The sequence below is a fragment of the Podarcis filfolensis genome (assembly GCF_964270895.1).
Source record: "Podarcis filfolensis genome assembly, chromosome: 17".
Taxonomy (NCBI): Eukaryota; Metazoa; Chordata; class Lepidosauria; order Squamata; family Lacertidae; genus Podarcis; species Podarcis filfolensis.
Window position 1 is genome coordinate 35,032,159 of NC_139621.1, and position 25,910 is coordinate 35,058,068.

General features: G+C 45.6%; 2 protein-coding genes across 2 annotated transcripts; both read left to right on the forward strand.

The window, feature by feature from the left end:
• Positions 1 to 1,121: 1,121 nt before the first annotated feature.
• On the forward strand, positions 1,122 to 13,811 carry LOC310752859 (uncharacterized protein). The gene is made up of 5 exons (XM_083593978.1): positions 1,122 to 1,296; positions 6,445 to 6,621; positions 10,006 to 10,105; positions 11,140 to 11,270; positions 13,224 to 13,811. Exons 1-5 carry the CDS (start codon positions 1,123 to 1,125, stop codon positions 13,500 to 13,502), a joined length of 861 nt encoding a protein of 286 aa, XP_083450104.1. The 5' UTR covers position 1,122; the 3' UTR covers positions 13,503 to 13,811.
• A 2,258-nt stretch (positions 13,812 to 16,069) lies between these two features.
• LOC310752900 (uncharacterized protein) lies at positions 16,070 to 24,516 on the forward strand. Its single transcript, XM_083594055.1, has 5 exons — positions 16,070 to 16,207; positions 19,227 to 19,403; positions 20,855 to 20,954; positions 21,801 to 21,931; positions 23,291 to 24,516. The coding sequence occupies exons 1-5, from the start codon at positions 16,151 to 16,153 to the stop codon at positions 23,561 to 23,563; spliced, it is 738 nt and encodes a 245-aa protein (XP_083450181.1). The 5' UTR covers positions 16,070 to 16,150; the 3' UTR covers positions 23,564 to 24,516.
• Positions 24,517 to 25,910: the final 1,394 nt, after the last annotated feature.

Genomic DNA, 25,910 nt, shown 5'->3' on the forward strand with positions numbered 1-25,910 from the left:
AGACTTCCCTCTAACGTCACAAACCAGTCAAGGTGCATTCTGGGGGTTGTAGTTTACTTAATTGGACGGCTCTGATTCATAGCCTGATAAGAGTTGGAAGGGGCCCTAGGGTCATCTAGTCCAACCCCGTGCAATGCAGGAATCTTTTTGCCCTGTATGGAACTTGAACCCACGACTCTGAGATTAAGAGTCTCATGAGCTATCCCGGTTGCGGTGATATTTGGGACGAGGCAGCGTTTGAGTGTTTCAAAAAGCGTTATCACTTGATTTGGAAGAAAAGCCGTTTTATATTTTGATTTCTGGTGCTTAACGCTAAACGCTTGAGCCGCTGGTTTCCTTCACTGCTTACCCAGAACTCGAAGCCGGAGACATGATACTAATAGCATCTTTAAAACAGTTTCCTGGAAGATTTTTACCACGCCTTTCAAAAGCAGATTGTAATTTTGAAAAACCACACGCATAAGCTCAAAAGCCCACAGAAACCCGACCATCCTCAGTCCTCCGGCTGCCGGCCAGAAAAAGTTCCCCTTCGGCAATGCAGACCCAGAGCAAATGGTAGTTATTTGCGGCAGGGTGGAAGTTGATGTGTTAAGAGCTGCAATTCAGTGGTAGCTCCCATCCTTTTGCATGAAGAAACTCCTCGACATCTCCATGTCGGGCTGAAAATAAAAGCCTCCTGTGGGAAACCTGGCTATTTTATTTATTTCATAAAATTTGCACAATGCTCGATTGCAAAAAGAACAATGTCAGGTGTCTGTTTTGTGCAATTAAAGAAGCCGGGGGCGCGTGACTCTCATGGCACACCTTGCAATAAAGGTTTTTTTTGGATGCAGGGAGGCTGCGAACCCATCTAAAAAAGATGAGTTTTTCTGCAATAGCACCTGGCCACATTTGCCATTCGCTCTCGGAAGGTACAATGTGACACACAGACTCAATCATAAAATTGGAAGGGTCCCCCAAGGAGCATCTAGTCCACCCCACTGCGATGCACACACGCATGGGAGCGCGCGAGGAAACCCAACTAAGTTCTCCATCGTTGGGAAGTAGGGTCCCGTGTCGATATAGGGGGCGGTGGCTTGGGGGGTGGGGCGGGCTAAGGGAGGCCTTTCCGGCCGTGCGCGCATGCTCTCGCCTCCGGAGGAGCGCTTGGGTATAAAGGAGGAGGCGCCGAGCCGCGCCTGCTCGTCCTTCGGCCCTTCCCAAATCGCGCAGCGGCCGGATCGCGGCACCATGATGGCGAGGCGGCTCCTCCTGGGTACCAGGCTCCTGCAGCTCCGCAGTCGGGGCTCCCTGGACGTGAGTATCCCCGAGCCCAGCGCAAAAGGCAGCCCGGCTCGGCTGGGATGTCCTCGCGGGACATGTGCGTCCGGGAAGCGGGCAGCGCTCCAGAAGGGGGCGCCTCCCCCTTGGCGCAGCTTCTTGCGTCTTTACGCGCGGCTAAGGTTGCGCGTTTGCGCTCTGGGTAGGCAGGGCCGGCGCGCCCAGGAGGCAAGGGGAGGCGACCGGTCATAGAATGGTAGAGTTGGAAGGAATCCCGAGGGTCATGTAGCCCCAACCACCCCCCCCTTACAAATTGCTAAAATACTAAAAAAAAAAAAAACCAGGGGTCTCTATAACGTTTAACCCGGGAGACACCAGCCACACATTGCAGTCCTGGCAGCAGGGCACATTGTCCAGACTAAATAGCATTCCGCTCGGGTAAGGTCTGATTCCCTTGGTTGAATCAACGAATACAGGTAACAATAAAATCATTAAAAAGCTCCAGTAGAAGTTACCCTTAGGACTGGGATAAATTGTGTTCGCTGAGCCCGTATTTTATACAGTCTGTATATGATGTTTGTGTGATAATGTGTGGTGTGCTATGCCTAATAAAGGATTTTGAATTGAATTGAATAGAAATTACCCTTAAAACAGGAGAAGAAACACAAACCACCCCATCATGGTCCTTCAGTCCCATCCTAACCACAAATAAATTAGAGCAGGAATAGGCAAACTTGGCCCTCCGGATGTTTTGGGACTACAACTCCCATCATCCCTAGCTAACCGGGCCAGTGGTCAGGGATGATGGGAGTTGTAGTCCCAAAACACCTGGAGGGCAGAGTTTGCCTATGCCTGAATTAGAGAGAGTCCCCCAAAAACTCTCCAAAGCTACTTCAGAGAAAATGATGCTACAGTTCCCAGCATCCTTGACAAACCTCAGCTCCCAGGATTCCCCTTTGGAGGGAACCATGTGCTTTGAATGTACAGTGGTACCTCGGGTTACATACGCTTCAGGTTACAGACTCCAATAACCCAGAAATATTACCTCGGGTTAAGAACTTTGCTTCAGGATGAGAACAGAAATTGTGCTCTGGTGGCGTGGCGGCAGCAGGAGGCCCCATTAGCTAAAGTGGTGCTTCAAGTTAAGAACAGTTTCAGGTTAAGAATAGACCTGCAGAACGAATTAAGTACTTAACCCGGGGTACCACTGTACTTTAAGTGCTGAAAACCTCTGTTCTTTCCTTGAATCCCTTGGCCCCACTCTTAACTCTTAATTAATTTCATTCTTGCTACAACCAGGTGCGCAGAAGCCCCTCCCCCCTCCAGAAACATTTTCATTTTTTTTAAAGCAAGGATAGCACTTCAAAGTTTGCACACGCTGCTCTTAATTCCACCCAGCAAAATGGGTATAGCATTTGAATTGTGGAGCCTACATAGCTCAGCTGGTTAGAGCTTGGTGCTGATAAGGCCAAGGTTGCAGGTTCAAGCCCTGTATGGGATGGCTGTGCAGTCTTGCATTGCAGGGGGTTGGACTAGATGATCCTTAAGGTCCCTTCCAGCTCTGCAATTCTAGGATTCTATACTTTGCAGGACTGGCGTAGCCACAGCCCCACACCTCCAATATGAGTGTATTAATGATAGGACTTTGTTTACACTGACACTGGCAGGGTAGCTTTTTAAATGAACTCACGGGGTCACTTTTTTGGAATGCAGTCCAGCAAAGAGAAGCTGCCCCAGTGACCCCTCTGTTACTTAACCAATTTCTCTTTCCATGCTTGGAAAAGTTTATGTGTAAGGCAGGGGTGTGTGAGAGAGAGGGTGGTGCTACTGTTGTTAGAAGTTCCAAGAGCTTCTAGCAGTTTTTGGTTAGAAATACATAAATGCAATCCCTGCAAAGTAAAAAGAAAATCCTGCTTTTTGAAATATATAATGTTTTGCATTGCTTTATGTTGGGGTTAGGGACGCAGGTGGCGCTGTGGGTTAAACCACAGAACCTAGGACTTGTCAATCAGAAGATCAGTGGTTCGAATCCCCGCGACGGGGTGAGCTCCTGTTGCTCAGTCCCTGCTCCTGCCAATCTAGCAGTTCGAAAGCACGTCAAAGTGCAAGTAGATAAATAGGTACCACTCCGGCGGGAAGGTAAACGGCATTTCTGTGCGCTGCTCTGGTTCACCGGAAGCGGCTTAGTCATGCTGGCCACATGACCCAGAAGCTGTACGCTGGCTCCCTCGGCCAATAAAGCGAGATGAGCGCCAGAGTCGGCCACGACTGGACCTAATGGTCAGGGGTCCCTTTACCTTTACCTTTATGTTGGGGTTGCATTTTATATGCACTTTTCAACAAACTGCCTCAGCTATTCCCCAAACAACCTGCTTGTTAAAGGCTTAATTATGCAGACCCACTGGTGAAACTCTAACCCGGGGGCATCCTGATAACACTGACATTCAGAAACGGACTTTCTATTATGGTCAGGAAGAAAGAGATGACTGAAGAAACTTCGCCAACTGGGTGTTGTTTGACTAACAAACAATGCAAGGAGATTTCAACAGAAAGACGGGTTCTGCCTTTGCTAGTCTAAGTGAAATGGCTTATTGCTCTGTGTGTCTCTTAATTGCACAAGTATTTGTTTCATTGCAAAAGAATGGCTGGTATTTTTTCACACTGTGAACAGCTCGTTTCATTGCTTTATGCCAAAGATCAGGAACCTGGGGCCATGCAAATATTGTTGGGCTAGTTCCTTTAATCTCTGACCAGTGCCCCTGCTGACTGAGGCAGATGGGAGATGGAGTTGAACAATATTTGAAGGGCCAGATTTGCCCATCCCCAACAAGTAAATCCTTCTCCCAATTCTGCACGTTCACACTTGAGTTCTTATTTCAAATTTGGTGATACCGTTCTTTTTTAAAGCTATTAGTCATAACAGTCAATCCATTGTTCTATAGCAACACTGTATGCTGCCTCCCAAGCGCTTGGTGCATTTAAGAAAGGCAGCAACCATGTTTGGTTAGAACAATAGGTCTGTTTGCTTTTAAAAATAAGAACACAGTGTCTCGAACACATCATTTGCCCAGAGGAAAGCAAAAAGCCCACGAGAATAGAAATACGATTTGGAAAAGCACAAGCAAATTTTACAGCCTATGCAAATTGACTTTAAAGCTTAGCTGATTTCCCTCTCTTGTGAATGCACACTAGACCTTTTAATTTTAAGAGCTCTAAAGTAGGAAAATGTTTGGCAAGCCTTCTTACTTCTGCTGTTAAGAGACGGCGTTGGTCAGCATGGGGGGTTTCCAACGCTTGAGAATTGTAGTCCATAAAATATGGAAGGCACCACATTGAATCACAGAATTGTAGTGCTGGAAGGGACTCTGTGGATCATCTAGTCCAGCCCCCTGCAATGCAGGAATATGCAGCTATCCTACAGGGTTCGAACCTGCAACCTTGGCATTATCAGCGCCGTGCGCTAGCCAACTGAGCTATCCATATCATATTTCTTACCATCTTGAGATGCTGAACCAATAAGCCAGCCTCACTTTCTGTTCACAGAAGCCTGGAACTGGAATGTGTTAGAATGTAGGAATTTTAAGAGCAGCCCTGCAGAATCAGACTAAAGCTCCCATCTAATCCAGTATTCTGAGAGGTCAGTCCCTAAGCCTTCCCCAGCAGAAAGACTAAGCACAGTTTCTTGCCTCTAATTGATGCTGCAGACCCTCCAAGTGTCCCTATTTTCCGGGGACGTCCCTGATTAAGAGAAGCCGTCATGGTTTCTGATTTGATCCCGGAATGTCCCGCTTAGGATGTCCCTATTTTCATTGGAGAAATGTTGGCAGGTATGGAGTTATCCGGCCCGCAACGCAATCCTGCATAGGGAAGTTTTTTAAATGTTTAATTATGTTTTTGTATATGCTGGAAGCAGCCCAGAGTGGCTGGGGCAACCCAGTCAGATGTGTGGGGTATAAATAGTAAAATTATCATTATGGAATGGGATGTCCTTCTTTTCATCAGAGAAATGTTGGAGGGTATGTTAGTCCATCATCTTGCAATGCAGAAATATGCAGCTGTCCCATACAGGGATTGAACCTGCAACCTTGGTGTTATCAGCACCATGCTCTAACCAGCTGAGCTATTGGCTATCCCTGCCCTCCACAACAATGAGAAGAGAAGAGCATGAGCCCAGAAGGCTGGAAGAAGTGTAATGGGAGAGAGTGCTTAGGAGATGATGGGAAGTTAACACAAAAACCCAGGATATTTGAGCCCCAAACACTGAGGCATGTGAGCCCTGGGAAACTGAAGACACTCAGATTTATATATCTGTGCCAGGAGCCATAAAACCATGCAAGTGGTTCTGCATGCGGCCTGTGGCTTTGTCCTCTGCCATCTGGCAAACAGTTACAGTATTTGCTTTTAAAAACTCACTCAGTTGCAGCACTGCTTGAAGCTCTTCTCTTCAAGCGTTGTAGGGACACGGGTGGTGCTGTGGTCTAAACCACCGAGCCTCTTGGGCTTGCCAATCGGAAGGTCGGCAGTTCGAATCTCCGCGACGGAGTGAGCTCCCATTGCTCTGTCCCAGCTCCTGCCAACCTAGCAGTTCAAAAGCACACGTGCAAGTAGATAAATAGGTACCACTGCGGCGGGAAGTTAAATGGCATTACCATGCGCTCTGGCTTCCATCACGGTGTCTTCGATGTGCCAGAAGTGGTTTACTCATGCTGGCCACATGACCCGGAAAGCTGTCTGTGGACAAACGCCAGCTCCCTCGGCCTGAAAGCGAGATGAAACCCCATAGTCACCTTTGACTGGACTTAACCTCCCAGGGTCCTTTACCTTTACCTTGTTGATTTCCTTTAAAAACCCCACTGCATTGGATCCTAGCCTTTTTTGCATCCTAGCCCTGCAGTGGTGCCAAACAGCAGAGAGATTTAGCTATTCTAGAACCACATGGAACTGCTAAATGGGGAACCAGCAGCCCTCCAGATGTTGTTAGATTCCAGCCCCATCAACTCCACGGACGGTTGATGATGGCCAGGGATGATGGGATGGGATCCAGAAACATCTGGAAGGTTGTAGTTCCCCCATCCCCATGCTAGTGGGTTTACAATTTGGGTTTGTTTTCTACACCGATGAAGCCAACATTATGACGCTGCGCTTTGTTAAACAGAAGATTTCCCTTTATTTCTGTGTTTCTAGCTTCTGCCTCGCGGTTTGGCGTCTTCCCCGAAAACTCCTCAACACTCTGCACCTCAGAACCATGTGTACAGCACAGAGGGAGGGAGTGCCCGCAAACCGTCCGGGCGCTATCTAGTACCCAACAAGAAGGATTTGCCCTATGATATAGTAGAGCTCATGGAGGAAGTGGAAGTAAAGGTAAGGGGGAAATCTCCTGGGGAAGGTGAAATCTTGTCCTTTCAAAGAAACTTGTTGTTGTTCAGTCGTGTCCGACTCTTCGTGACCCCATGGACCAGAGCATGCCAGGCACTCCTGTCTTCCACTGCCTCCCGCAGTTTGGTCAAACTCATGCTGGTAGCTTCGAGAACACTGTCCAGCCATCTTGTCCTCTGTCGTCCCCTTCTCCTTGTGCCCTCCATCTTTCCCAACTTCAGGGTCTTTCCCAGTGAGTCTTCTCTTCTCATGAGGTGGCCAAAGTATTGGAGCCTCAGCTTCAGGATCTGTCCTTCCAGTGAGCACTCAGGGCTGATTTCCTTCAGAATGGATAGGTTTGATCTTCTTGCAGTCCATGGGACTCTCAAGAGTCTCCTCCAGCACCATAATTCAAAAGCATCAATTCTTCGGCGATCAGCCTTCTTTATGCTCCAGCTCTCACTTCCATATATCACTACTGGGAAAACCATAGCTTTAACTATACGGACCAAAGAAACTTGGAACTATCTTAAAGCCAGATTTTAATGAATGGTTGGATTTTGGAGGGAGGGAGAACCAAAAACCAGATTGTCTTGATTTGGCACACTAGGTGATATGACCTTCATATTAGAAGTTACTGAGCTGTGTGATTTATGTTTGACTAGAAACAGTGTTAGAAACTCAAATATATAAGCTGATCGCCAAATGGCACCTTAAACCTAGGTTATGGTCGCCAAAATGAAATGTGCAGGCGCTCCCCCCCTTTTTTTTTTGCAATGCATTTTATTATTAGAGTGGCTGAGGAAACCCAGCCAGATGGATGGGGTATAAATAATAAAATATTATTATTATTATTTATCACTATTTTTCATTTCTATACTGCTTTACCTTTTAAAGAAAAAATCTCAAAGCAGTTTACAACACATTAAAATATCAAATAAAACAATCCAGAATAAAACAAATTCAAGCTTCGAGGAAAATATTTCAGATGCTTGTCTATAAGTGGCATTTTGCTTTCCTCGTATTTTTTTAACTACTGAATTTAAGTAGCTTGCCCATAGCAGAAGTACTCTAGAAAGGCAGTGTCGTGTAGTGGTTAGTGTAAGCCTAGGACCTGGGAGATCAGGGTTCAAATCCCCTCTCGGTCATGCAGCTCATTGGGTGACCTTGGACCAGTCACAGCCTCTTAACCTACCTCACAGGGTCGTTGTGGGGATTAACTGGGGAGGAGGGTGAACCATGTAGTCCTTGGAGAAAAAGTTGGGAGAGAAATGCAATATGCTCTTCTGCTTAGTTCTTAAGAAAGTTGGAGGGGCCAGCCAGATGGAGATGTCTTTTGTCAACCTGGCATTCAGAGATCTCCATGTGGTCACAGTGGACCCACACTAGAAATAGTAGCAGTGAGAAAAAAAATTTCTGTGTTCTTGGTGGCTACAAGAGAGCGGCAGGATTAGGCCGGCATCTGTGTCTTGCTTCATTGCCCATCGGTCTAAACCACTGAGCTTCTTAGGTTTGCCGATCAGAAGGTCAGCGGTTCAAATCCCCTCGACTGGGTGAGCTCCCATTGCTCTGCCCCAGCTACTGCCAACCTACCAACTCGAAAGCACGCCAGTGCAAATAGATAAATAGGCACCACTGCGGCAGGAAGGTCAACAGCGTTTCTGTGCGCTCTGGTTTCCATCACGGTGTTCCGTTGCGCCAGAAGTGGTTCAATCATGCTGGACACATGACCGAAAGCTGTCTGTGAACAAATGCTGGCTCCCTCTGCCTGAGAGCAAGATGAGTGCTGCAACCCCATAGTCGCTTTTGACTGGACTTAACCGTCCAGGGGTCCTTTACCTTTATCCCAGCTCTGCCAATTTGTATATTGGTCTACTGTAATAGGTAGCAGTTACCCATGGTTTTAGGGGGACGCGGGTGGCGCTGTGGGTTACAATACAGAGCCTAGGACTTGCCAATCAGAAGGTTGGCAGTTTGAATACCTGCGACAGGGTGAGCTCCCATTGCTCAGTCCCTGCTCCTGCCATCCTAGCAGTTCGAAAGCACATCAAAAGTGCAAGTAGTTAAATAGGTACCGTTCCGGCGGGAAGTAAACGGCGTTTCCATGCGCTGCTCTGGTTCGCCAGAAGCGGCTTAGTCATGCTGGCCACATGACCCGGAAGCTGTACGCCGGCTCCCTCGGCCAATGATAATAATAATAAATTTTATTTATATCCCACCCTCCCCAGCCGAAGCCGGGCTCAGGGTGGCTAACAACAATAAAACAGTACAAAAGTACAGCACAAACAACACTCTAAAATCATTCATTATAAAATTAATTCAAATCAAGCCACTGGCAACCATTGGGCCAGAGCTCCGCGAAGATTGCCGAGGGAGGGAGTCAGGCTGTGCCCTGGCCAAAGGCCTGGTGGAACAGCTCTGTCTTGCAGGCCCTGTGGAAAGATGTCAAGTCCCGCAGGGCCCTAGTCTCTTGTGACAGAGCGTTCCACCAGGTTGGAGCCACAGCCGAAAAAGTCCTGGCTCTAGTTGAGGCCAGCCTAACTTCTCTGTGGCCTGGGACCTTCAAGATGTTTTTATTTGAAGACTGTAAGTTTCTCTGTGGGGCATACCAGGAGAGGCGGTCCCATAGGTACGAGGGTCCTAGGCCGTATAGGGCTTTAAAGGTTAAAACCAGCACCTTAAACCTGATCCTGTACTCCACCGGGAGCCAGTGCAGCTGGTATAGCACCGGGTGAATGTGATCTCGCAGCGAAGACCCCGTAAGGAGTCTTGCTGCAGCATTCTGCACCCGCTGGAGTTTCTGGGTCAGTCTCAAGGGCAGCCCCACGTAGAGCTATACATAGGGCAATAAAGCGAGATGAGCGCCACAACCCCAAATTTGGTCACGACTGGACCTAATGGTCAGGGGTCCCCTTTTTACCCAGGGTTTTAGGCAGAGGAGAGGGTCTTTCATAGTCCCTGCTTCCCTAAACCTTTTAAGTGGAGAAATCAAGGATTGATAAGCTGAGACCTGAGTGCAAAATATGTTCTCTGCCACTTCCTCCCGCACTGTTAGGAGGATTGAGAAGGGGAGACTTGCCGTTTTCTAGGAACTGACCCGTGAAAGTGTGGGGGAGTAGAATGTTACTGGGATGATTATTTTACTGTTAGGCTCTCTGTCATTGTTTTTATTACGCTTTTATTATTGATGTTCTGTAAAGTGTTTTTTAACGTTGTACACCGCCCTGGGATTTTCTGATAAAGGGTAGTATCTAAATTGAAATAATAATAATAATAATAATAATAATAATAATAATAATAATAATAATAGAAGAAGAAAACAGTATCAGCATCTTCTCTTAACTGTTTTAAGGTGATTGACTGGTGTGTTTTTCTTAATTCTTCCAACAGACTGGGTTTTTGCCCAACGTGTTTAAGGTTATGTCTCACCGACCAGCAGAATTTAGAGCATTCTTTGCTTATTACAATGCCATCATGAACAAGGAGACAGGTAAGAACAGAAACCATGCTTTGGTCTATCTTAACGTGACTGTTGTTGAATTCCACTAGGGTTACCTATGGGTAAGATGAGCACTCGTGCTACAGGCCTTCCTTGGTTCTGTCAACAGAAATAAGTACCAGGCAATAATAATTTCCACCGGCTCCAAGATTCTTTAAGGCCTCTAATCAACCAACAAACAAATAATGGTATTCCGGAACCCCTAGCTCAGCACTGCATTACCTCAAGGAACCGCCTCTCTCCTAATGAATCTACCCAGACCCTGAGATCATCTTCTGAGGCTCTTCTTCATGAGAGATATGGAGGGTTGCAAAATGAGATGAGGCCTTTTCTGCAGTGGCTCCTTGTTTGTGGAATGCTCTTCCCTTCTCGGTAGTGGCGCCCGCCCTGTGGAACACCCTCCCATCAGATGTCAAAGAAATAAACAACTATATGACATTTAGAAGACATCTGAAGGCAGCCTTGTTCAGGGAAGTTTTTAATGATTGATGTTTTAATGTATTTTTAACCTTCTGTTGGAAGCGAGGCTGGGGAAACCCAGCCAGATGGGCAGGGTAGAAATAAACTATTATTATTATTATTATTATTATTATTATTATTATTATTATTATTAATTTCCAGGGGGTTCAGCTGGCAACTCCATTATACACCTTTAGGCACCAGGCGGAAACGTTCTTCTTTAACCAGGCCTTTGACTGATTGACAGTCAATGCCCTTTTAAATGCGTTGGGGGCAGGAGGGATTATTGGGTGGTTCTTGTTTTTATTTTTATGATGTGTTTTGTAACCCACGACCTTGCTATTAACAGTCTCATGCTGTTCCAACTGAGCCATCCAGAGCTTTTTTTCAATATACCTTTTGCTGCTTCTAACTGATAGCATTTGGACATCTTCCAACCCTTACTATTTGGGAGTCCAGTCTATCTTATCTCTATATGGTGGTATTTGTGCATGTTGGTTAAGTGACTCAATCCCACTGCCGCTCTATAAATATGACCCACCTTCTGCATGTCTCTTCCTCTATAGGAAGCCTAAGCAAGGCTGACAAAGAGCTCATTGTCGTGGCCACAAGTATTGTTAACAAGTGTCCATACTGCGTCATTGCACACGGCGCTCTACATCGGATATACTCCAAAAAACCAGCGCTAGCAGATCAGGTTGGTACACGTGTCTGTCTTGCTTGTCTGTCTCATCTTCTGTTTCACTTCCTTGCTTAGGATTTCTCTCCTGTACAGTGGTACCTCTAGTTAATTCCTTCCAGAGGTCCATTCTTAACCTGAAACTGTTCTTAACTAGAGGCGTGCTTTCACTAATGGGGCCTCTTGCTGCTGCTGCACCGCTGGCACACAATTTCCGTTCTCATTCTGGGGCAAAGTTCTTGACTCAAGGTCACTCTTCCAGGTTAGCAGAGTTTGTAACCTGAGGTGTTTGTAACTCGAGGTACCACTGTACTTGTTTCCTTGCCACTCATTGGCTAGTTTCGCACAGATACTTGGCGAAAGAATTGCCAAACTGAGAAAGGAATTGTATGAAGGGGAATGTTTTTTTTTTTTTTCTGGATTCAAATGCTAGTTTTCTCAGTACAGTCATACCTCAGGTTACAGACGCTTCAGGTTGTGTTTTTTCAGGTTACGGACGCGCCAAAACCCGGAAGTACCGGAACGGGTTACTTCCGGGTTTCGGTGGTCGTGCATGCGCAGAAGCGCTAAATCACACTTTGCATGCGCAGAAGCACCGAATTGCAACCCACGCGTGTGCAGACACGCCGCTGCAGGTTGCGAACGTGCCTCCTGCACGGATCGCGTTCGCAACCCAAGCGTCCACTGTATGTGAATTGCCCTTGTGAAATCTGCAAAGCAGTTTTATACTTTCCTGTGCATCAAACCGGGAATATGATAGCAAAGCAGTCTAAAAGTGCTTTCAGATTGATATTTATGATAGGTGACCATGAGAGGTTACTAAAGAAGGCATAACAAAAATTATGCAGTTATGATTCCTTGCATTCTGCATGATACAAAACTGTGGGCTTGATAAGTTTGTATTGTAGTACAAGATGCTGGGTACTTTGCCACTGGATCAGGTCATTTAAAGGTCCTATGAAGCAGCTGAAAAAAGCTGCTTTCCAAAGGCTTAGAATTCTATAGACTAGGGTTTTTCAGCAGATGCTATTGTTGCTGCCATTCATGCACTTTTAATCATTTTTGAATGTTTTTAAATACCTGGTTCTTATTGATAATTCTAATGTTTTGCTTTCTATTTTTGTAAACCACTTAGAGGTTCTCTTACAATCAAGCAGTATATAAAATTTTGTCAAGTAAAATAAAATAAATAAAATGCCGTTATGCTACAAACCCGAATTCTGCGTTCATCCTCTGAGGCCCTTGTTCTAACTATTTGTTTGTGCTTTTACCTTGCATTTTTTATATCGCGAACAGCCTGAGATCTTACAATGAAGAGCGGTATATAAGTCCAATAAATAAAAATAATTAATAAGAAGTTGCACTTGGCAAAATTCCTTCTCTTGTACAAGGAGCAAAGGTAGAGGAACCCTTCAGTCCTTTGCATCACCCTGTTCAGGATCTGGCAGCAATGCACTGTGGTTCATGTTCACGGTTGCTCCCTAATCCTTTTCGGCACTCCTTCTCTTTGACCTAATGCTGCCTGTAAATTTGGTCCCCATAACTGGTCTAGTAAGGGACGCAGGTGGCACTGTGGGTTAAACCACAGAGCCTAGGGCTTGCCGATCAGAAGGTTGGCGATTCGAATCCCCACGATGGGGTGAGCTCCCGTTCCTCGGTCCCTGCTCCTGCCAACCTAGCAGTACGAAAGCACGTCAAAGTGCAAGTAGATAAATAGGTACTGCTCTGGCGGGAAGGTAAATGGCATTTCCATGTGTTGCTCTGGTTTGCCAGAAGCGGCTTAGTCATGGTGGCCAAATGACCCGGAAGCTGTACGCCGGCTCCCTCGGCCAATAAAGCGAGATGAGCGCCCCAACCCCAGAGTCGGCCACAACTGGGCCTAACGGTCAGGGGTCCCTTTACCTTTACCTTAACTGGTCTAGCGGTTGGCCATAACTGCCAATAACCTCCCTTGGCTCTGATTTTGTGCAGGTCACTGTGAACTGGCAAATGGCCGAGCTGAGTGATCGGGAGAGGGCCATGGTTGAATTTGCACTCGCCGTCTGCCGAGCAGATAATATCACTGAAGAGCACTTTCAGAAGCTGGAGGCAAACGGGTTTGACCGAGAAGATGCCTGGGACATCGGCACGATTGCAGCCTTTTTTGCCATGTCGAACCGCATAGCTCACTTCACAGAGATGCATCCAAACCCAGAATTCTACATCATGGGAAGGATACCAAGAGAGAAGGAGAAGAGCGATACCTCCTAACAAGGCCTGCTGGCACCCAAATCATTGCAAGGACATTGGGATCAGTGACAGGCAGAAGGTCAAGATGGGCAAATGTTGCATCCACTGAAAAATGAAATGTGCTTCACTTGCTGTTGTGCTATACTTTTGAAAAAGGTTTTCCGGTAGGGTCTCGATTGTAATGAGGTGCTCTGAAGACATGTCAAGATTGGAGATTTGCTGCTCAGTTTCTTTTGATTGTAATAAGCTATATACTGTGATTTCTTCATAACTGCAGAGTTAACACTTTTGTCATATCGGTTGTTTCTAATAAACGTATTTGAGCAAATACATATCTGCTGTAGCAAATCTTTTAACGGCCAGAAATTGGAAAGAGCTTTTTATGTATACACTGGAGAAGATCTGGAGGAAGATCTCCTTTCCTCTACAAGTGTAAAATCTCATTGGTCTCCTTGGAAGGTCTTCTCAGGAACAATTCCATCTGCATTTCCCCAACCTGTACAAATGAGGAAAGTTTTCTAGTCGGCATCCCACAGATCTGTTAAGCAAACTTGATGTCTTACTGTTTCCTTAATTCTTCCAAGGGGAATAAGCAACTATTTTCCATGAAGGAACATGCTGCTTGTCTCACACATTGGTTGCAGTTTTGACCTTAGTTGTAAAATATGTATAAACGTCTTTCCTGGAAAGAATGTACTTTACAGTTTGGATTCCATATCTGCTTTAACACTAACTTGTCTGAGGCCTTTGCCCATTGTACAGGAGATCTCAGAACTACTTGCAGGCAGGTTGTTGTTGTTCAGTCGTTTAGTTTGGTTTTCCATCCCTGCATTGGACCCAGGGTGCATATATAGTTGTTGTTTAGTCGTTTAGTCGGGTCCGACTCTTTGTGACCCCATGGACCAGAGCACGCCAGGCACTCCTGTCTTTCACTGCCTCCCGCAATTTGGTCAAACTCATGCTGGTAGCTTCGAGAACACTGTCCAACCATCTCTTCCTCTGTTGTCCCCTTCTCCTTGTGCCCTCCATCTTTCCCAACATCAGGGTCTTTTCCAGGGAGTCTTCTCTTCTCATGAGGTGGCCAAAGTATTGGAGTCTCAGCTTCAGGATCTGTCCTTCCAGTGAGCACTCAGGGCTGATTTCCTTCAGAATGGATAGGTTGGATCTTCTTGCAGTCCATGGGACTCTCAAGAGTCTCCTCCAGCACCAGAATTCAAAAGCATCAATTCTTCGGCGATCAGCCTTCTTTATGGTCCAGCTCTCACTTCCATACATCACTACTGGGAAAACCATAGCTTTAACTATACGGACCTTTGTTGGCAAGGTGATGTCTCTGCTTTTTAAGATGCTGTCTAGGTTTGCAGGCAGGTACTGGGTCCAAAATGCATTCTATTTGATTCACAGCCTCACATCTTGTTGCATTTTTCATCAAACGTCAAAACTAAAATGGAGTTGAACCTCATCTAATTCTGTCCCCCGCATAGATGAGAGGTCCTGTAAGAAACGATTAGATGCCCTCGTATGGGATCTGTTGCAGTTCACATCCCAGGTCAAAGTGGGCTTTTTCTCTGTGAAAAGGATGCCCTGGAGGTAGAAAGCCTAATAAATACTGACCTTGAGAGATGGGCATAAGAAGAGATTCATTGTCTAAGAATGAGGTGTACCGCACTATGAAATTACTCCAGTGACATCTAATGTCATCGGCCTTTCCTGATAAACACCCTAAGGTTCAGACCTTCCCTTATAATTTGACAACACTTGTACAACCAGTCATGCTATGAATAAAATATATCTGCATTCAGCTGACAACACATGGGTAGTGTCTTTTCTGATCGATGGAAGGGTTTTGTGGTTGTTTTGTGGTAGTGAATTTGTTTCAGATACAAAAGGGCCCAGGTGCAATCCCTGATGTTCCCAGGAAGAGCAGGGAAAGCTTATCTTAAAACTGCAGAGAACAGCTGCCAATCACTAGATTAGGGGCAGGCAGGAAATCTCTGGATCTCCTGATCTCTGGGTGATTTGCAGTAGACTGGAAAACGTTTATGACCCCCCTTTTTTTAACAATAGCAGCAACAGCGCAACTGCTTTCCCACCCCAAATTTTTAAATTTTTAAAATCAATTTTTAAAATAAAAAAGCTTGGGTAACCAATAATTGCTTTTTGTGTGTGGAAGGACTGTGAGCTCCTGTCACTTCTGTCAACTCAACTTCCTGGATTCAGAATTCTTTAATTCTAGGGCTGCAACCCTAATCCTCACCAATTACCTGAGACTGAATTCCACTGAATTCAATTGCCTCTGCATAGATATGGTTAGGAAGTAAGTATTGTACATGGATTTTGCACCAGGCCCAGGTTAGGGGAATCTCAGGATTCCAGAAGAAAACAGATGAGAGCCTACAACTTGAAATCTGCCCACTCCTGCTGCGGAACACTTGTTGTTGACTAAGTAGGGATTTCAACAGGGCGGGACTTGCTACTCTTTACTCTTCCACGGGCTGCTGTTCCTTATGGTCTAAATAGATTTTTCCCCCCTTGCACTGGGGAAGTGTCGAAATGTGGGCGGGCTAGCAAGCGCCTCTTGGCTGGGTTACTAGAAAACGGCTCTCCGCCTCGCCTGCGCCTCCGTCGGTGCCGCCCAGGAGCGCAAGGAAAACAGCCGCGGTTTGGCAATGTGGCGGCTTCTCCGCAGCAGCCTCCTACAGCCCGGCCGTCGGGGCTCTCCCTCCGTGAGTATCTCCATCGCCACAGGCGTTCAACCCTGGCTGTCGATGCGCGCTGCGGAGGATGGCAATGGTCCAGAAAGGGGCGCGCGTCTCCTTGGCGCAGCGGTGCCATTGGCTCCGTGCGTCTTTGCGCGACCGAGGGCACCTGGATCAGGTGAATCTAGTTCAGCCCCTGGCCAGACAGGTGACATCGAGTCAGACCATTCATCGCCCTAGCTTAGGACAGTATATTTTCTTCTCTCCGCTGACTGGCGGCTTGCCGGGCTGGGAGATCAAATGGCTGCAGCGCTGGTTCCCAGTGGCGTAGCGTGGGGGGTGCAGGGGGGGGCGGGCCGCACCGGGCGCAGCATCTGGGGTTAGGGCAAATCCATGGGTTAGGGGGCGCAAATCCACGGGTTAGGGGGCGCAAATTACTTGCCTTGCCCCGGGTGCTGACAACCCACGCTACGCCACTGCTGGTTCCGAAAAGGTGGTGCGCTCCTCCGAGGGCGAGAGGTGCAAAACTTCTTTTTAAGGAGAGTGAGTGCCAAATGCCAGAGCCGAGGGACTTCCGGCTGGTGCAGGCACTTGACTTCTTCAGTTTTGCCTTGCAGTGTTTTCCCCCCCGCACCTCTCTCTGGTCACCTATATGCCATGCGCAACCATTAAAGTAAATCGAAGAGGGAGAAAGTGGGGAGCAGTGGCGTAGCATGGGGGGTGCGGGGGGGGCCGAGCGCACCGGGCGCAACATCTGGGGGTTAGGGTTAGGGGGCGCAAATCCACGGGTTGGGGGGCGCAAATTACTTGCCTTGCCCCGGGTGCTGACAACCCACGCTACGCCACTGGTAGGGAGCCCTTCCAGCGATACTGCCGAGCATCTCTTTTTTTTCTTCATAATAATATTTATTATTTTCCATACATAGACATAGCAAAAGAAAAAGTTGACAATAATAAAGGAAAAAGAATGAAACAGGAAAAAGAAAAAGAAAAAATAATATAGAACATAAAATACAACAAATCATCACTACACTAACACTTAATTAATTAGTTAAGATCCATCTTCATAAACATATTATTTGACTTCCTCAAATCTCTTCCATCTGAATTTCTTAGTAATTATATATAGCAGTTTCCAATATCATTATTTCATAAAACCATACCACAGTCATAATCATATTTCCTAACTTTTCTTATCATACATTTTCTTATTTATATATTTAATCCTAATTTAATCCTAGGCCTAATTGATTCTTTCAAGTGATTACATATCTTTAATATTACAATATTTATTCAGATAGTCTTTAAATTTCTTCCAGTCTTCTTGGTGTTCCTCTTCTTTCTGGTCGTGGATTCTCCCGGTGAGATCAGCCAGCTCCATAAACTCCATCATCTTCATCTGCCATTCTTCTACCATTGGTAGTTCTTGTCTTTTCCATTTTTTGGCTAGTAAAATCCGTGCAGCAGTTGTGGCATACAAAAATACTTTTACATCATTTTTGGGGGCTGCTGGGCATCTCTGCATGCCCGTCTCATTATTTATTGCCTCAGCACAACTGGTCTTTTTAGGTTAGTGGTTCTAAAAAAAATTCTCTGGGTCACACTTTCAGAACAAAAAATTGCTTGCACCACACTGGTTTATTATTATTATTATTATTATTATTATTATTAATATTATTGATAAGAAATACATTGGAAAACAAAAGATACCTACCAGGGTGGATTGGCAAATGGAATCAGTGCTTTTTTTCTTTAAAAATGTTTAGGGGTACTCTCATTTTGACTCAAGAAAATCACCATTTTATAGTTCAAATCGGGGAAAATAAATACAGTAAATGGACAAAAGTACAAAGATTCACAAAATGTTTAGGGGTATGTGTACCCCCAGAAAAAAGCACTGGATGAAACTATTGGACTATGCAAAGATGGCTAGATTAACCGGGAAAATCAGAAACCAGGAGGATCAAAACTTCAACAAAGAATGTATATTATATTTGAAAGACCACTGTAAACACTTGAACTCTTTGGCAGGTTTTTAATAACTCTTGCAATGAAACATAGATTTTGGAGGACTGTAAATTGGATGGACTTATAATATGCAGTTTAAAAGTTACTTAAAGAATCCACAGAGGGGTAGAGGGAAGTCTTGGGATTCGGAAGAATCTTGTGTTTATCCAAAGAGTGTCAGGCTGATTTAAATGGGCCTTTACTACTCCATAAATATGCCTTGGAACAAGATGTCAATGGGATCAACTTTTAATCTTAACAGAAGAAAGAGTGTTTCCCTATGTTGCTATCCAGCCATTGCACAAATACCTGACTCCTGTAAGCGTTAAGAGCACAATTTCCCCATATCTCTGTTTGCAAAAACGTCTGTTTCATTGCAAAAGAATAGAGGATATTTCTACCTAAATAAGAAGAGTTTGGATTTGATACCCCGCTTTATCACTACCCGAAGGAGTCTCAAAGCGGCTAACAATGTCCTTTCCCTTCCTCCCCACAACAAACACTCTGTGAGGTGAGTGAGGCTGAGAGACTTCAGAGAAGTGTGACTAGCCCAAGGTCACCCAGCAGCTGCATGTGGAGGAGCGGGGAAGCGAACCCGGTTCACCAGATTACGAGTCCACCACTGTTAACCACTACACCACACTGGTTCTCACCATAAGGGTATGGTGCTGATAACGCCAAGGTTGCAGGGTCCCTTCCAGCTCAACATTTCTATGATTCCAAGCTCTTTTAATCAGATTGCTTTATTGCAGAGATGAGGAACCTGTGGCCCTCCAGATGTTGCTTCCATCAGTCCCAGCAAACATGGCCAAACTCCAGTTTCCATAAGTCCCAGTGAGCATGGCCAATGGTCAGGGATCATGGGAGTGGAAGTCCAGCAACATCTGTACAGCTATAGGTTCCCCATCCCTGTGCCGAACATTTTTTTCAGATCCTAAACTGTGCAGTTAATCATTTTACAAATAACACTTGAAGCTGACGGAGCCAACTTTGCACGATACTACGGCAAATGGGTCATTTCTTCCTTTCCATGTTTTAGCTCCTGCTTCCTGGTGCAATGGGGAGCTTTGGGGTAAGACCCAGAACTGTAGCTTCGAACCATGCATATAGCACAGGCGAGAGGAACGCCACTAAGTCCACTGAGCGCTTTCCGCTACCTAAGGAGGAGGATTTGCCAAACGATATAGCAGAGCTTATGAAGAGAGAAGAAGCAAAGGTAAGACTGATATACTGGAATCACCTTAGAAGACAGCTGAGCACCTAGCAGGCCAACCGGTTCACTCCATTAGGTTTAGCATGTCAGAGGCTTGCAAAATTGCGACAAAGAATACGCGCTAGACTTTATTAAAAAGCTGCCTTAATCCCAGGTCAGCCAATTTACTCGCCTTGCCCTGCATGGTTTGCTGAACTGAGCTACAGCTCACAGCATCCCTGGCCATGCTTCCTAGGGCTATGGAAGTTGTAGTTCAGCAACATCTGGCGGGACAAAGGTTAACCTAATTTTTCACTCCATAAGGCACACTTTTTTCTTCCTAAAAAGTAAGGGGAAATGTCTGTGCGTCTTATGGAGCAAATGCATGGTCCCTGGAGCTGAATTGCCCAGGGGCAAAAAGCAGATCTTGCTTTTTTGGGGAGGGGAGAGGAAAGTGGGTGTTGAAACAAAGCTGCCGATCGGCAAGCGATCGGGGAGGGAGATAAGGGACGCTAGCAATAAAGGAGGCTGCCTGGGAGCGGGGAGGTAAAGAAAGCAAACTTGCAAGGAGAGGAGACAGGAATACTAAAGCAATGAGGAGAGAAATTAGAAGAAAAGGAGGAGCAAAACAGTGCTCCAGCTAAGGAAAAGACACTAAGGCAAACAAGAGGGAAAGGAGTGTTGAAAGGAAGCAGCTGATCAGTAAGCGATTGGGAGGGAGATAAGGGACTCTAGCGATAAAGGAGGCTGCCTGGGAGGGGGGAGGTAAAAGCCCATGGATCCTCAGGATTTTTGCATTGGGTCACCCCAAATTCACCATCAGATCACATAGCATGTCCATGGCTACAGCCTGCACCAAAAAACACATGCACCCACTGTTTTGTGGGGCCGCAATGGCGCAAAAACGTGGTTACAAAGCACAGATCCACATGGATCCTCAGGATTTTTGCATTGGGCTACCCCAAACTCACCGTCAAATCACATGTCTGTGGCCACAGCATGAACCACAAAAATCACACATCCACCGTTTCGTTCAGAATATTTTTTTTCTTGTTTTCCTCCTCTAAAAACTAGGAGTGTCTTATGATCAGGTGCATCTTATGGAGCGAAAAATGCGGTAATTAAACACATTAAGCACAGTAAAGCGTCAAGCATGTTCCCCATGTCTGGTCTATTCTGGCTGGTAGCAGTTCTGCAGAGCCTCAGACAGCGGATCTCTACCACTGCCTGATTCTTCTGAGTGGAGAGATTAGGCTGAGAAATTAGGTTCTTCCCTGTAAAGCACGTCCGCTGTGGCTCTTCTCCACTGCTTGGATTATTCGGAACGAGAGACTTGGCATCAGCCTGCAGTTTACTATTGAATGGCCCTTAGCTAATTGTGCCATATCTGAGAATCGATGGCATTGTATAGACTCTTCCCTTGACGGCAATTTTAAGGTGTCTTGACTAGCTTTCCCCCCTCGATTCCCGAACAGCGTGGGTTTTTGCCCAACGTGCTCAAGGTGATGTCTCATCGCCCAGCAGAATTCAGAGCATTCCTTGCTTATTTCAGTGCCGTCGTGAACAAGGAGACAGGTAAGCATGGCGATCAGACTATGATCTTCTTTCCTGTTCCAACAGTCATAAACCCCCAGTGGCAATTTTATTATCACCTACTTTTCTATTTTTATACCAGTTCTCATAAAAAAAGAGAAATCCCAGAGTAGTTCACACCGAAATATGCTGGGGTGAGCATTGGCTCTGTGTGCACTCCAAATTACAGGGCAAATTGGGGCCATCTGGGGAAGGTCCTTGGGTTTCTGAGTTGCATCATACCATGAACGAGAAGAGTTTGGATTTGATATCCTGCTTTATCACTACCCTAAGGAGTCTCAAAGTGGCTCACATTCTCCTTTCCCTTCCTCCCCCACAACAAACATTCTGCGAGGTGAGTGGGGCTGACAGGCTTCAGAGAAGTGTGACTGGCCCAAGGTCACCCAGCAGCTGCATGTGGAGGAGCGGAGACGCGAACCTGGTTCACCAGATTACGAGTCCACCACTCTTAACCACTACACTACACTGGCTCTTAGGTGGACCTGGGACTCCCTAAGCTTCCAAGGCGCTCTGGGGCTTCAGTTTTCTCCCACCCCCTCATCAGAAATGAAACCAAGCTGACTTAGACAACACCCAGAACTTGAGAGGAGGGAAGGAATGAGGGCAGGATGGGGCCAGTGTTGTTCAAAGCACCCCGGAGCATCATTCAAATCACCCCAGGGTGCTACAGCACACTGGTTGAAAACCTAGGCACTAAAGCAATTATAGAACAGATGCATAGTACCCTCAAACTCAGATACAGGGTATAAGCGCATAAGCCCAGGATTAAGTGACTCATTCCCATGACTAGATATATGATCCACCCTTTGCATGTCTTTCCTCCCACAGGAAACCTTAGCATGGCTGACAAAGAGCTCATTATCGTGGCTACCAGTGCTGCAAACAAGGTTCCCTACTGTGTAACTGCACACGGTGCCTTACATCGGATGTACTCTAAGAAACCAGTGCTGGCAGATCAGGCGAGAAACTATATTTGCTAGTTTTAGTGTGTATGTGTGCGTTTCACTTCTGTGCTGTTTTAACTAGCAAGCTTCCACTTGCGACCTTGCTTCTGCACTTGTTCCAGGTTCAGGCAAAAAGCCGGGCTTTACCTACAGCTTGCAAAAAAGAGAGAGATGAATGAATTGCATGAAGGGGACTTGAGTCTGAATTTGAATGCCAGTTTATGCAAATTATTCTGGTGAAATCTTTATAGTAGGTTTTTTCCTTTTTGTGCAGTGCACTGGAAATATGATTGTAAATTAGCATATACAGTGGTACCTCGGTTTACGAACTTAGTCCGTTCTTAAACCAAATCCATTCTTAAACCAAGGTGCGCTTTCCCTAATGAGGCCTCCCGCTGCCAGTGCCCTTCCACTGTTCGGCTTCTGTTCATAGACCGAGATAAAGTTCACAAACCGGAGCACTGCTTCCGGTTTTGCGGAGTTCGTAAACTGAATAGTTCGTAAACAGGACTGTTCGTAAACCAAGGTACAGCAATTTAAAAGAAGCTTCAAAAGATTACTGAACAAAAATTATGGGATTATAATTTATTATATTCATATTTATACAAACCTGTGATTAGTTTATATTAGCTTTCTCTAACCTGGTGGCCTCCATATGTTTTGTAGTGGAACTTCTATCATTCCTGATCATTGACCGAGCTGGCTGCAGCGGATGGAAATTGGAGTCTATCTAAAAGCTGCAGGTTGGGGAAGACTATAACATTACAAGCTGCTGGGCACTTTATAACTAGATAAGTGCATTTAAAAGCCTTATGCAGCAGTGTTTAAAAAGGCCCTTGCCCAAGGCTAAAAATTGTATGGAAAAGGGCAGTTTGCAAGGTACTAATTCTCATGCCACAAAGCTGAGGAGTTGCACTTGGCAATATTCCCTTTTCTGTACAGCCAAGCTGGTTGCAAGAATGTTGCTCTGCTTTCTTTTGGACCACATCAGCGAGGCTGAGATGGTGGATCTGTTTGTCTGGGCATCCCTGGACCTCCATACACACTGCCTAGGCTTGCGTCCTAGGGAGGTCAAATCACTGCTGCTAACTTAGTGGTTTGACTTCACCCCCGGAGGTACACTCTATTGTTTATTGAGACAGCCGAATGCCAACAACCCAAAACAAGAGCAAAGATTGGGGGAGCACTTTACTTCTTTGCAGCGATGCATTGCAGTTCCTATTCAAGGTCACTCCCTAATCCTTCTTTTCAGCCCTCAGTCTGTTTGTCACTGGTCTGATGCTGCCTGTATATATGGTCTTTATGTCCCACACTTGGCCATTACGTACCCCAGCAGCTGTGTTGATGATTTCCTGCTGGTTTGTTTCTGTGCAGATCATGGTGAACTGGAAAATGGCTGACCTAAGTGATCGCGAAGTAGCCATGCTCGAGTTTGCACTCGCTGTCTGTCGAGCAGATACCATCACTGAAGAGCACTTTCAGAAGCTGGAGGCGAACGGGTTTGACCAAGAAGATGCCTGGGACATAGGCGCCATTTCAGCCTTTTTTGCCATGGCAAATCGCATAGCTCAGCTCACAGATATGCAGCCAAACCCAGAATACTACACCATGGGAAGGACACTGAGAGAGAAAGAGAAGACCAAATAGCACCCAAATCTTTGGGAGGAAATTGGACTCCAGATGCTAGGGCCAAAGTTCACTAATTAGTAAGTGGCGGGTACAAGTTAAAAATGGCAGGCAAAGAATCCAATGAGAAGGGAAATGTACTTTCTATTGCACAATAGTCCTGAAGAGGAGTGCTATTTTTCTAGAAAAAGAGGAGCTGGAACTCACCACGAGTGCCTCCCTTGTTCCCTTATAATGGCACCCACTTGAGAGGGGCCGGAACTGAGTTCAGGTGAGTCCCCCCCCTGAAAAAAGCCCTGCTGAATAGGATAGCCCTTTACAAGTACTGTTGTTGGACATTTTCCATATCTGCTATTGGGTCCCCGGAGCACAGATTCACACGAAGTGGCATCCAACCTTGCAGGATTCAACAGGATTTATGCATATGCAGAACAAAGGTACAGAGCGATAAGTTTGCAATCTGCACCCCCAGTCAGGGTGCGCCCACTTTTTATAGACTATACAAAAAAACAGAGAGTGAGAGTTTACATTCTTATCCAGTCAGGCTCTAACATTCCATGTTTCTCCTTTTGAAGGTTAACACTTCTTAATTTACTCATTCTTCGTTTGTCTGCCTGCTACAGCCTTCCCTGTCTCATAAAAGTTGCTTTGTTTGTCTGCCTGCTTATGGCCTTGCCCATCTTGCAACAGTGGCTTTGATAACAGCATGCTGGAATTTCTATTTCTGAGGCCCTTCACGATATATAATCTTCTTCTATATATCTTCTTAGGAACATTTCCATCTGCACCATCTCAAACTCAAATCATAAAGATGTGAAAGGTTTCCCAAGTTATCTGTAAAAATTAATAGGGCGAGCCTACGAAGAGTAATTATGGAGCCTCTCATTTCATCGCCCTGTGTCTTCCAGGAAGTCAATATATAACCCTGGTATGCAAGGAAGCCAGTGAAAATATACAGCTAAATAAATAACCAACCCCATTGTGCAAGAAAGTTAAATCTCTGCAGGTTTAATGATGTACTTTGGTCATTGCATTCCATTTCAGACTGGTAAATAAACAAGATAAAAAAGGTCAAGTATAATGGTACTAGTGTGCTTTCTAAATCCCTGAAAACAGTTTACTCCTTTATTTACTCTGGCAGCAATGGCTGTGTGTACTATCTTAGCAGCCAGCTGGCAATTTGAAATCATTCTAATAAGTGCTGAAATTACACTTCAGATGGATCTGCTACTCAGTGAGAATACACACAAAAACACATGGTTTATTTTTAAAAATTCAGATAAATCTGATGGCATGAAGGAACACGGCAATCTCAACGGTGCAAGATCATTCCTCCCCAAGTTACCAACATATTTTTTTAAAAATAAGTTTTATTTGATTTTACAGTTCTAACAATGCAAAATACATACCCATATTTAGAGATTTCTCTGAATCCCTGGACTTCCCACCTTCCCCTCCATGGGACCTATTGTCAACCTTTTCAACTGCATATCCGTATTATTTAGTCATCCATATTTTATGCCTCTCCATTTTGTCCATAATAATAATTACTACATTACAAGTGGTATTGCCATCCTGCTAGTGTTTCCATCTGCTTACAGCGCTCTCCTAGGTAAATTACAAAAGTTCCCCACAAATATTTTGTTACGGAAAAATCTAGGTGTGAGGCTGCTCAGTGACCCAGCTCGTCAGGCAGAGCCCGCGGGTCCCTGCGGAATAAAGGAAGGATTCCAGCCAACCGGAGCAAATAGCTGTAGACCAAAGGTTATTGCAAAGTAGATTCAAAGAGCAAATTTGAAACCCCAGGATGGGGTGACAAAGACTTTTAAAACTTTCCCACCATATCCCAGAATACAGTTCGTACAGCATCATTGCTACATTACTGACATGTCACAAAAGGGGAGGGGTTAACTTTGGCAAACATGTCCAGACAAGTCCTTGGTACAAGATTAGCATAAGCAGACATGGCAGGGCAAGACTCAGGTATAAGATTAGCACAGACAAATATGTCTTAAGTGCCCACCATCCAAAAGTACAATAGATCTTCCTTTGCATGTCTGGAGCCTGAGCCAAGTCAGGGGATGAGATTTGGCTTCCCTTGGCTAACAATGAGCCCAGCAATTGTCACCTCTGGTCACTTCCTGGAGTCCTTTTCCAAGGGGAAAATAGCTTTGGAATGGCAAGGAGTTGATTTTATATTATTGTAAAGTTAGGTAACTTCCCTGAGATGTCAAGTTGAAAGGATGCATTCAGGCATAATATTTGTATCATTTAACAACTTTAAAGACGGTAATTTCCGTAACAATTTATTTTTTATTCCCTTGCTTGCTTCTTGGGGGGGGGGGGGGGGCAGAAATCGCAGGGGGCG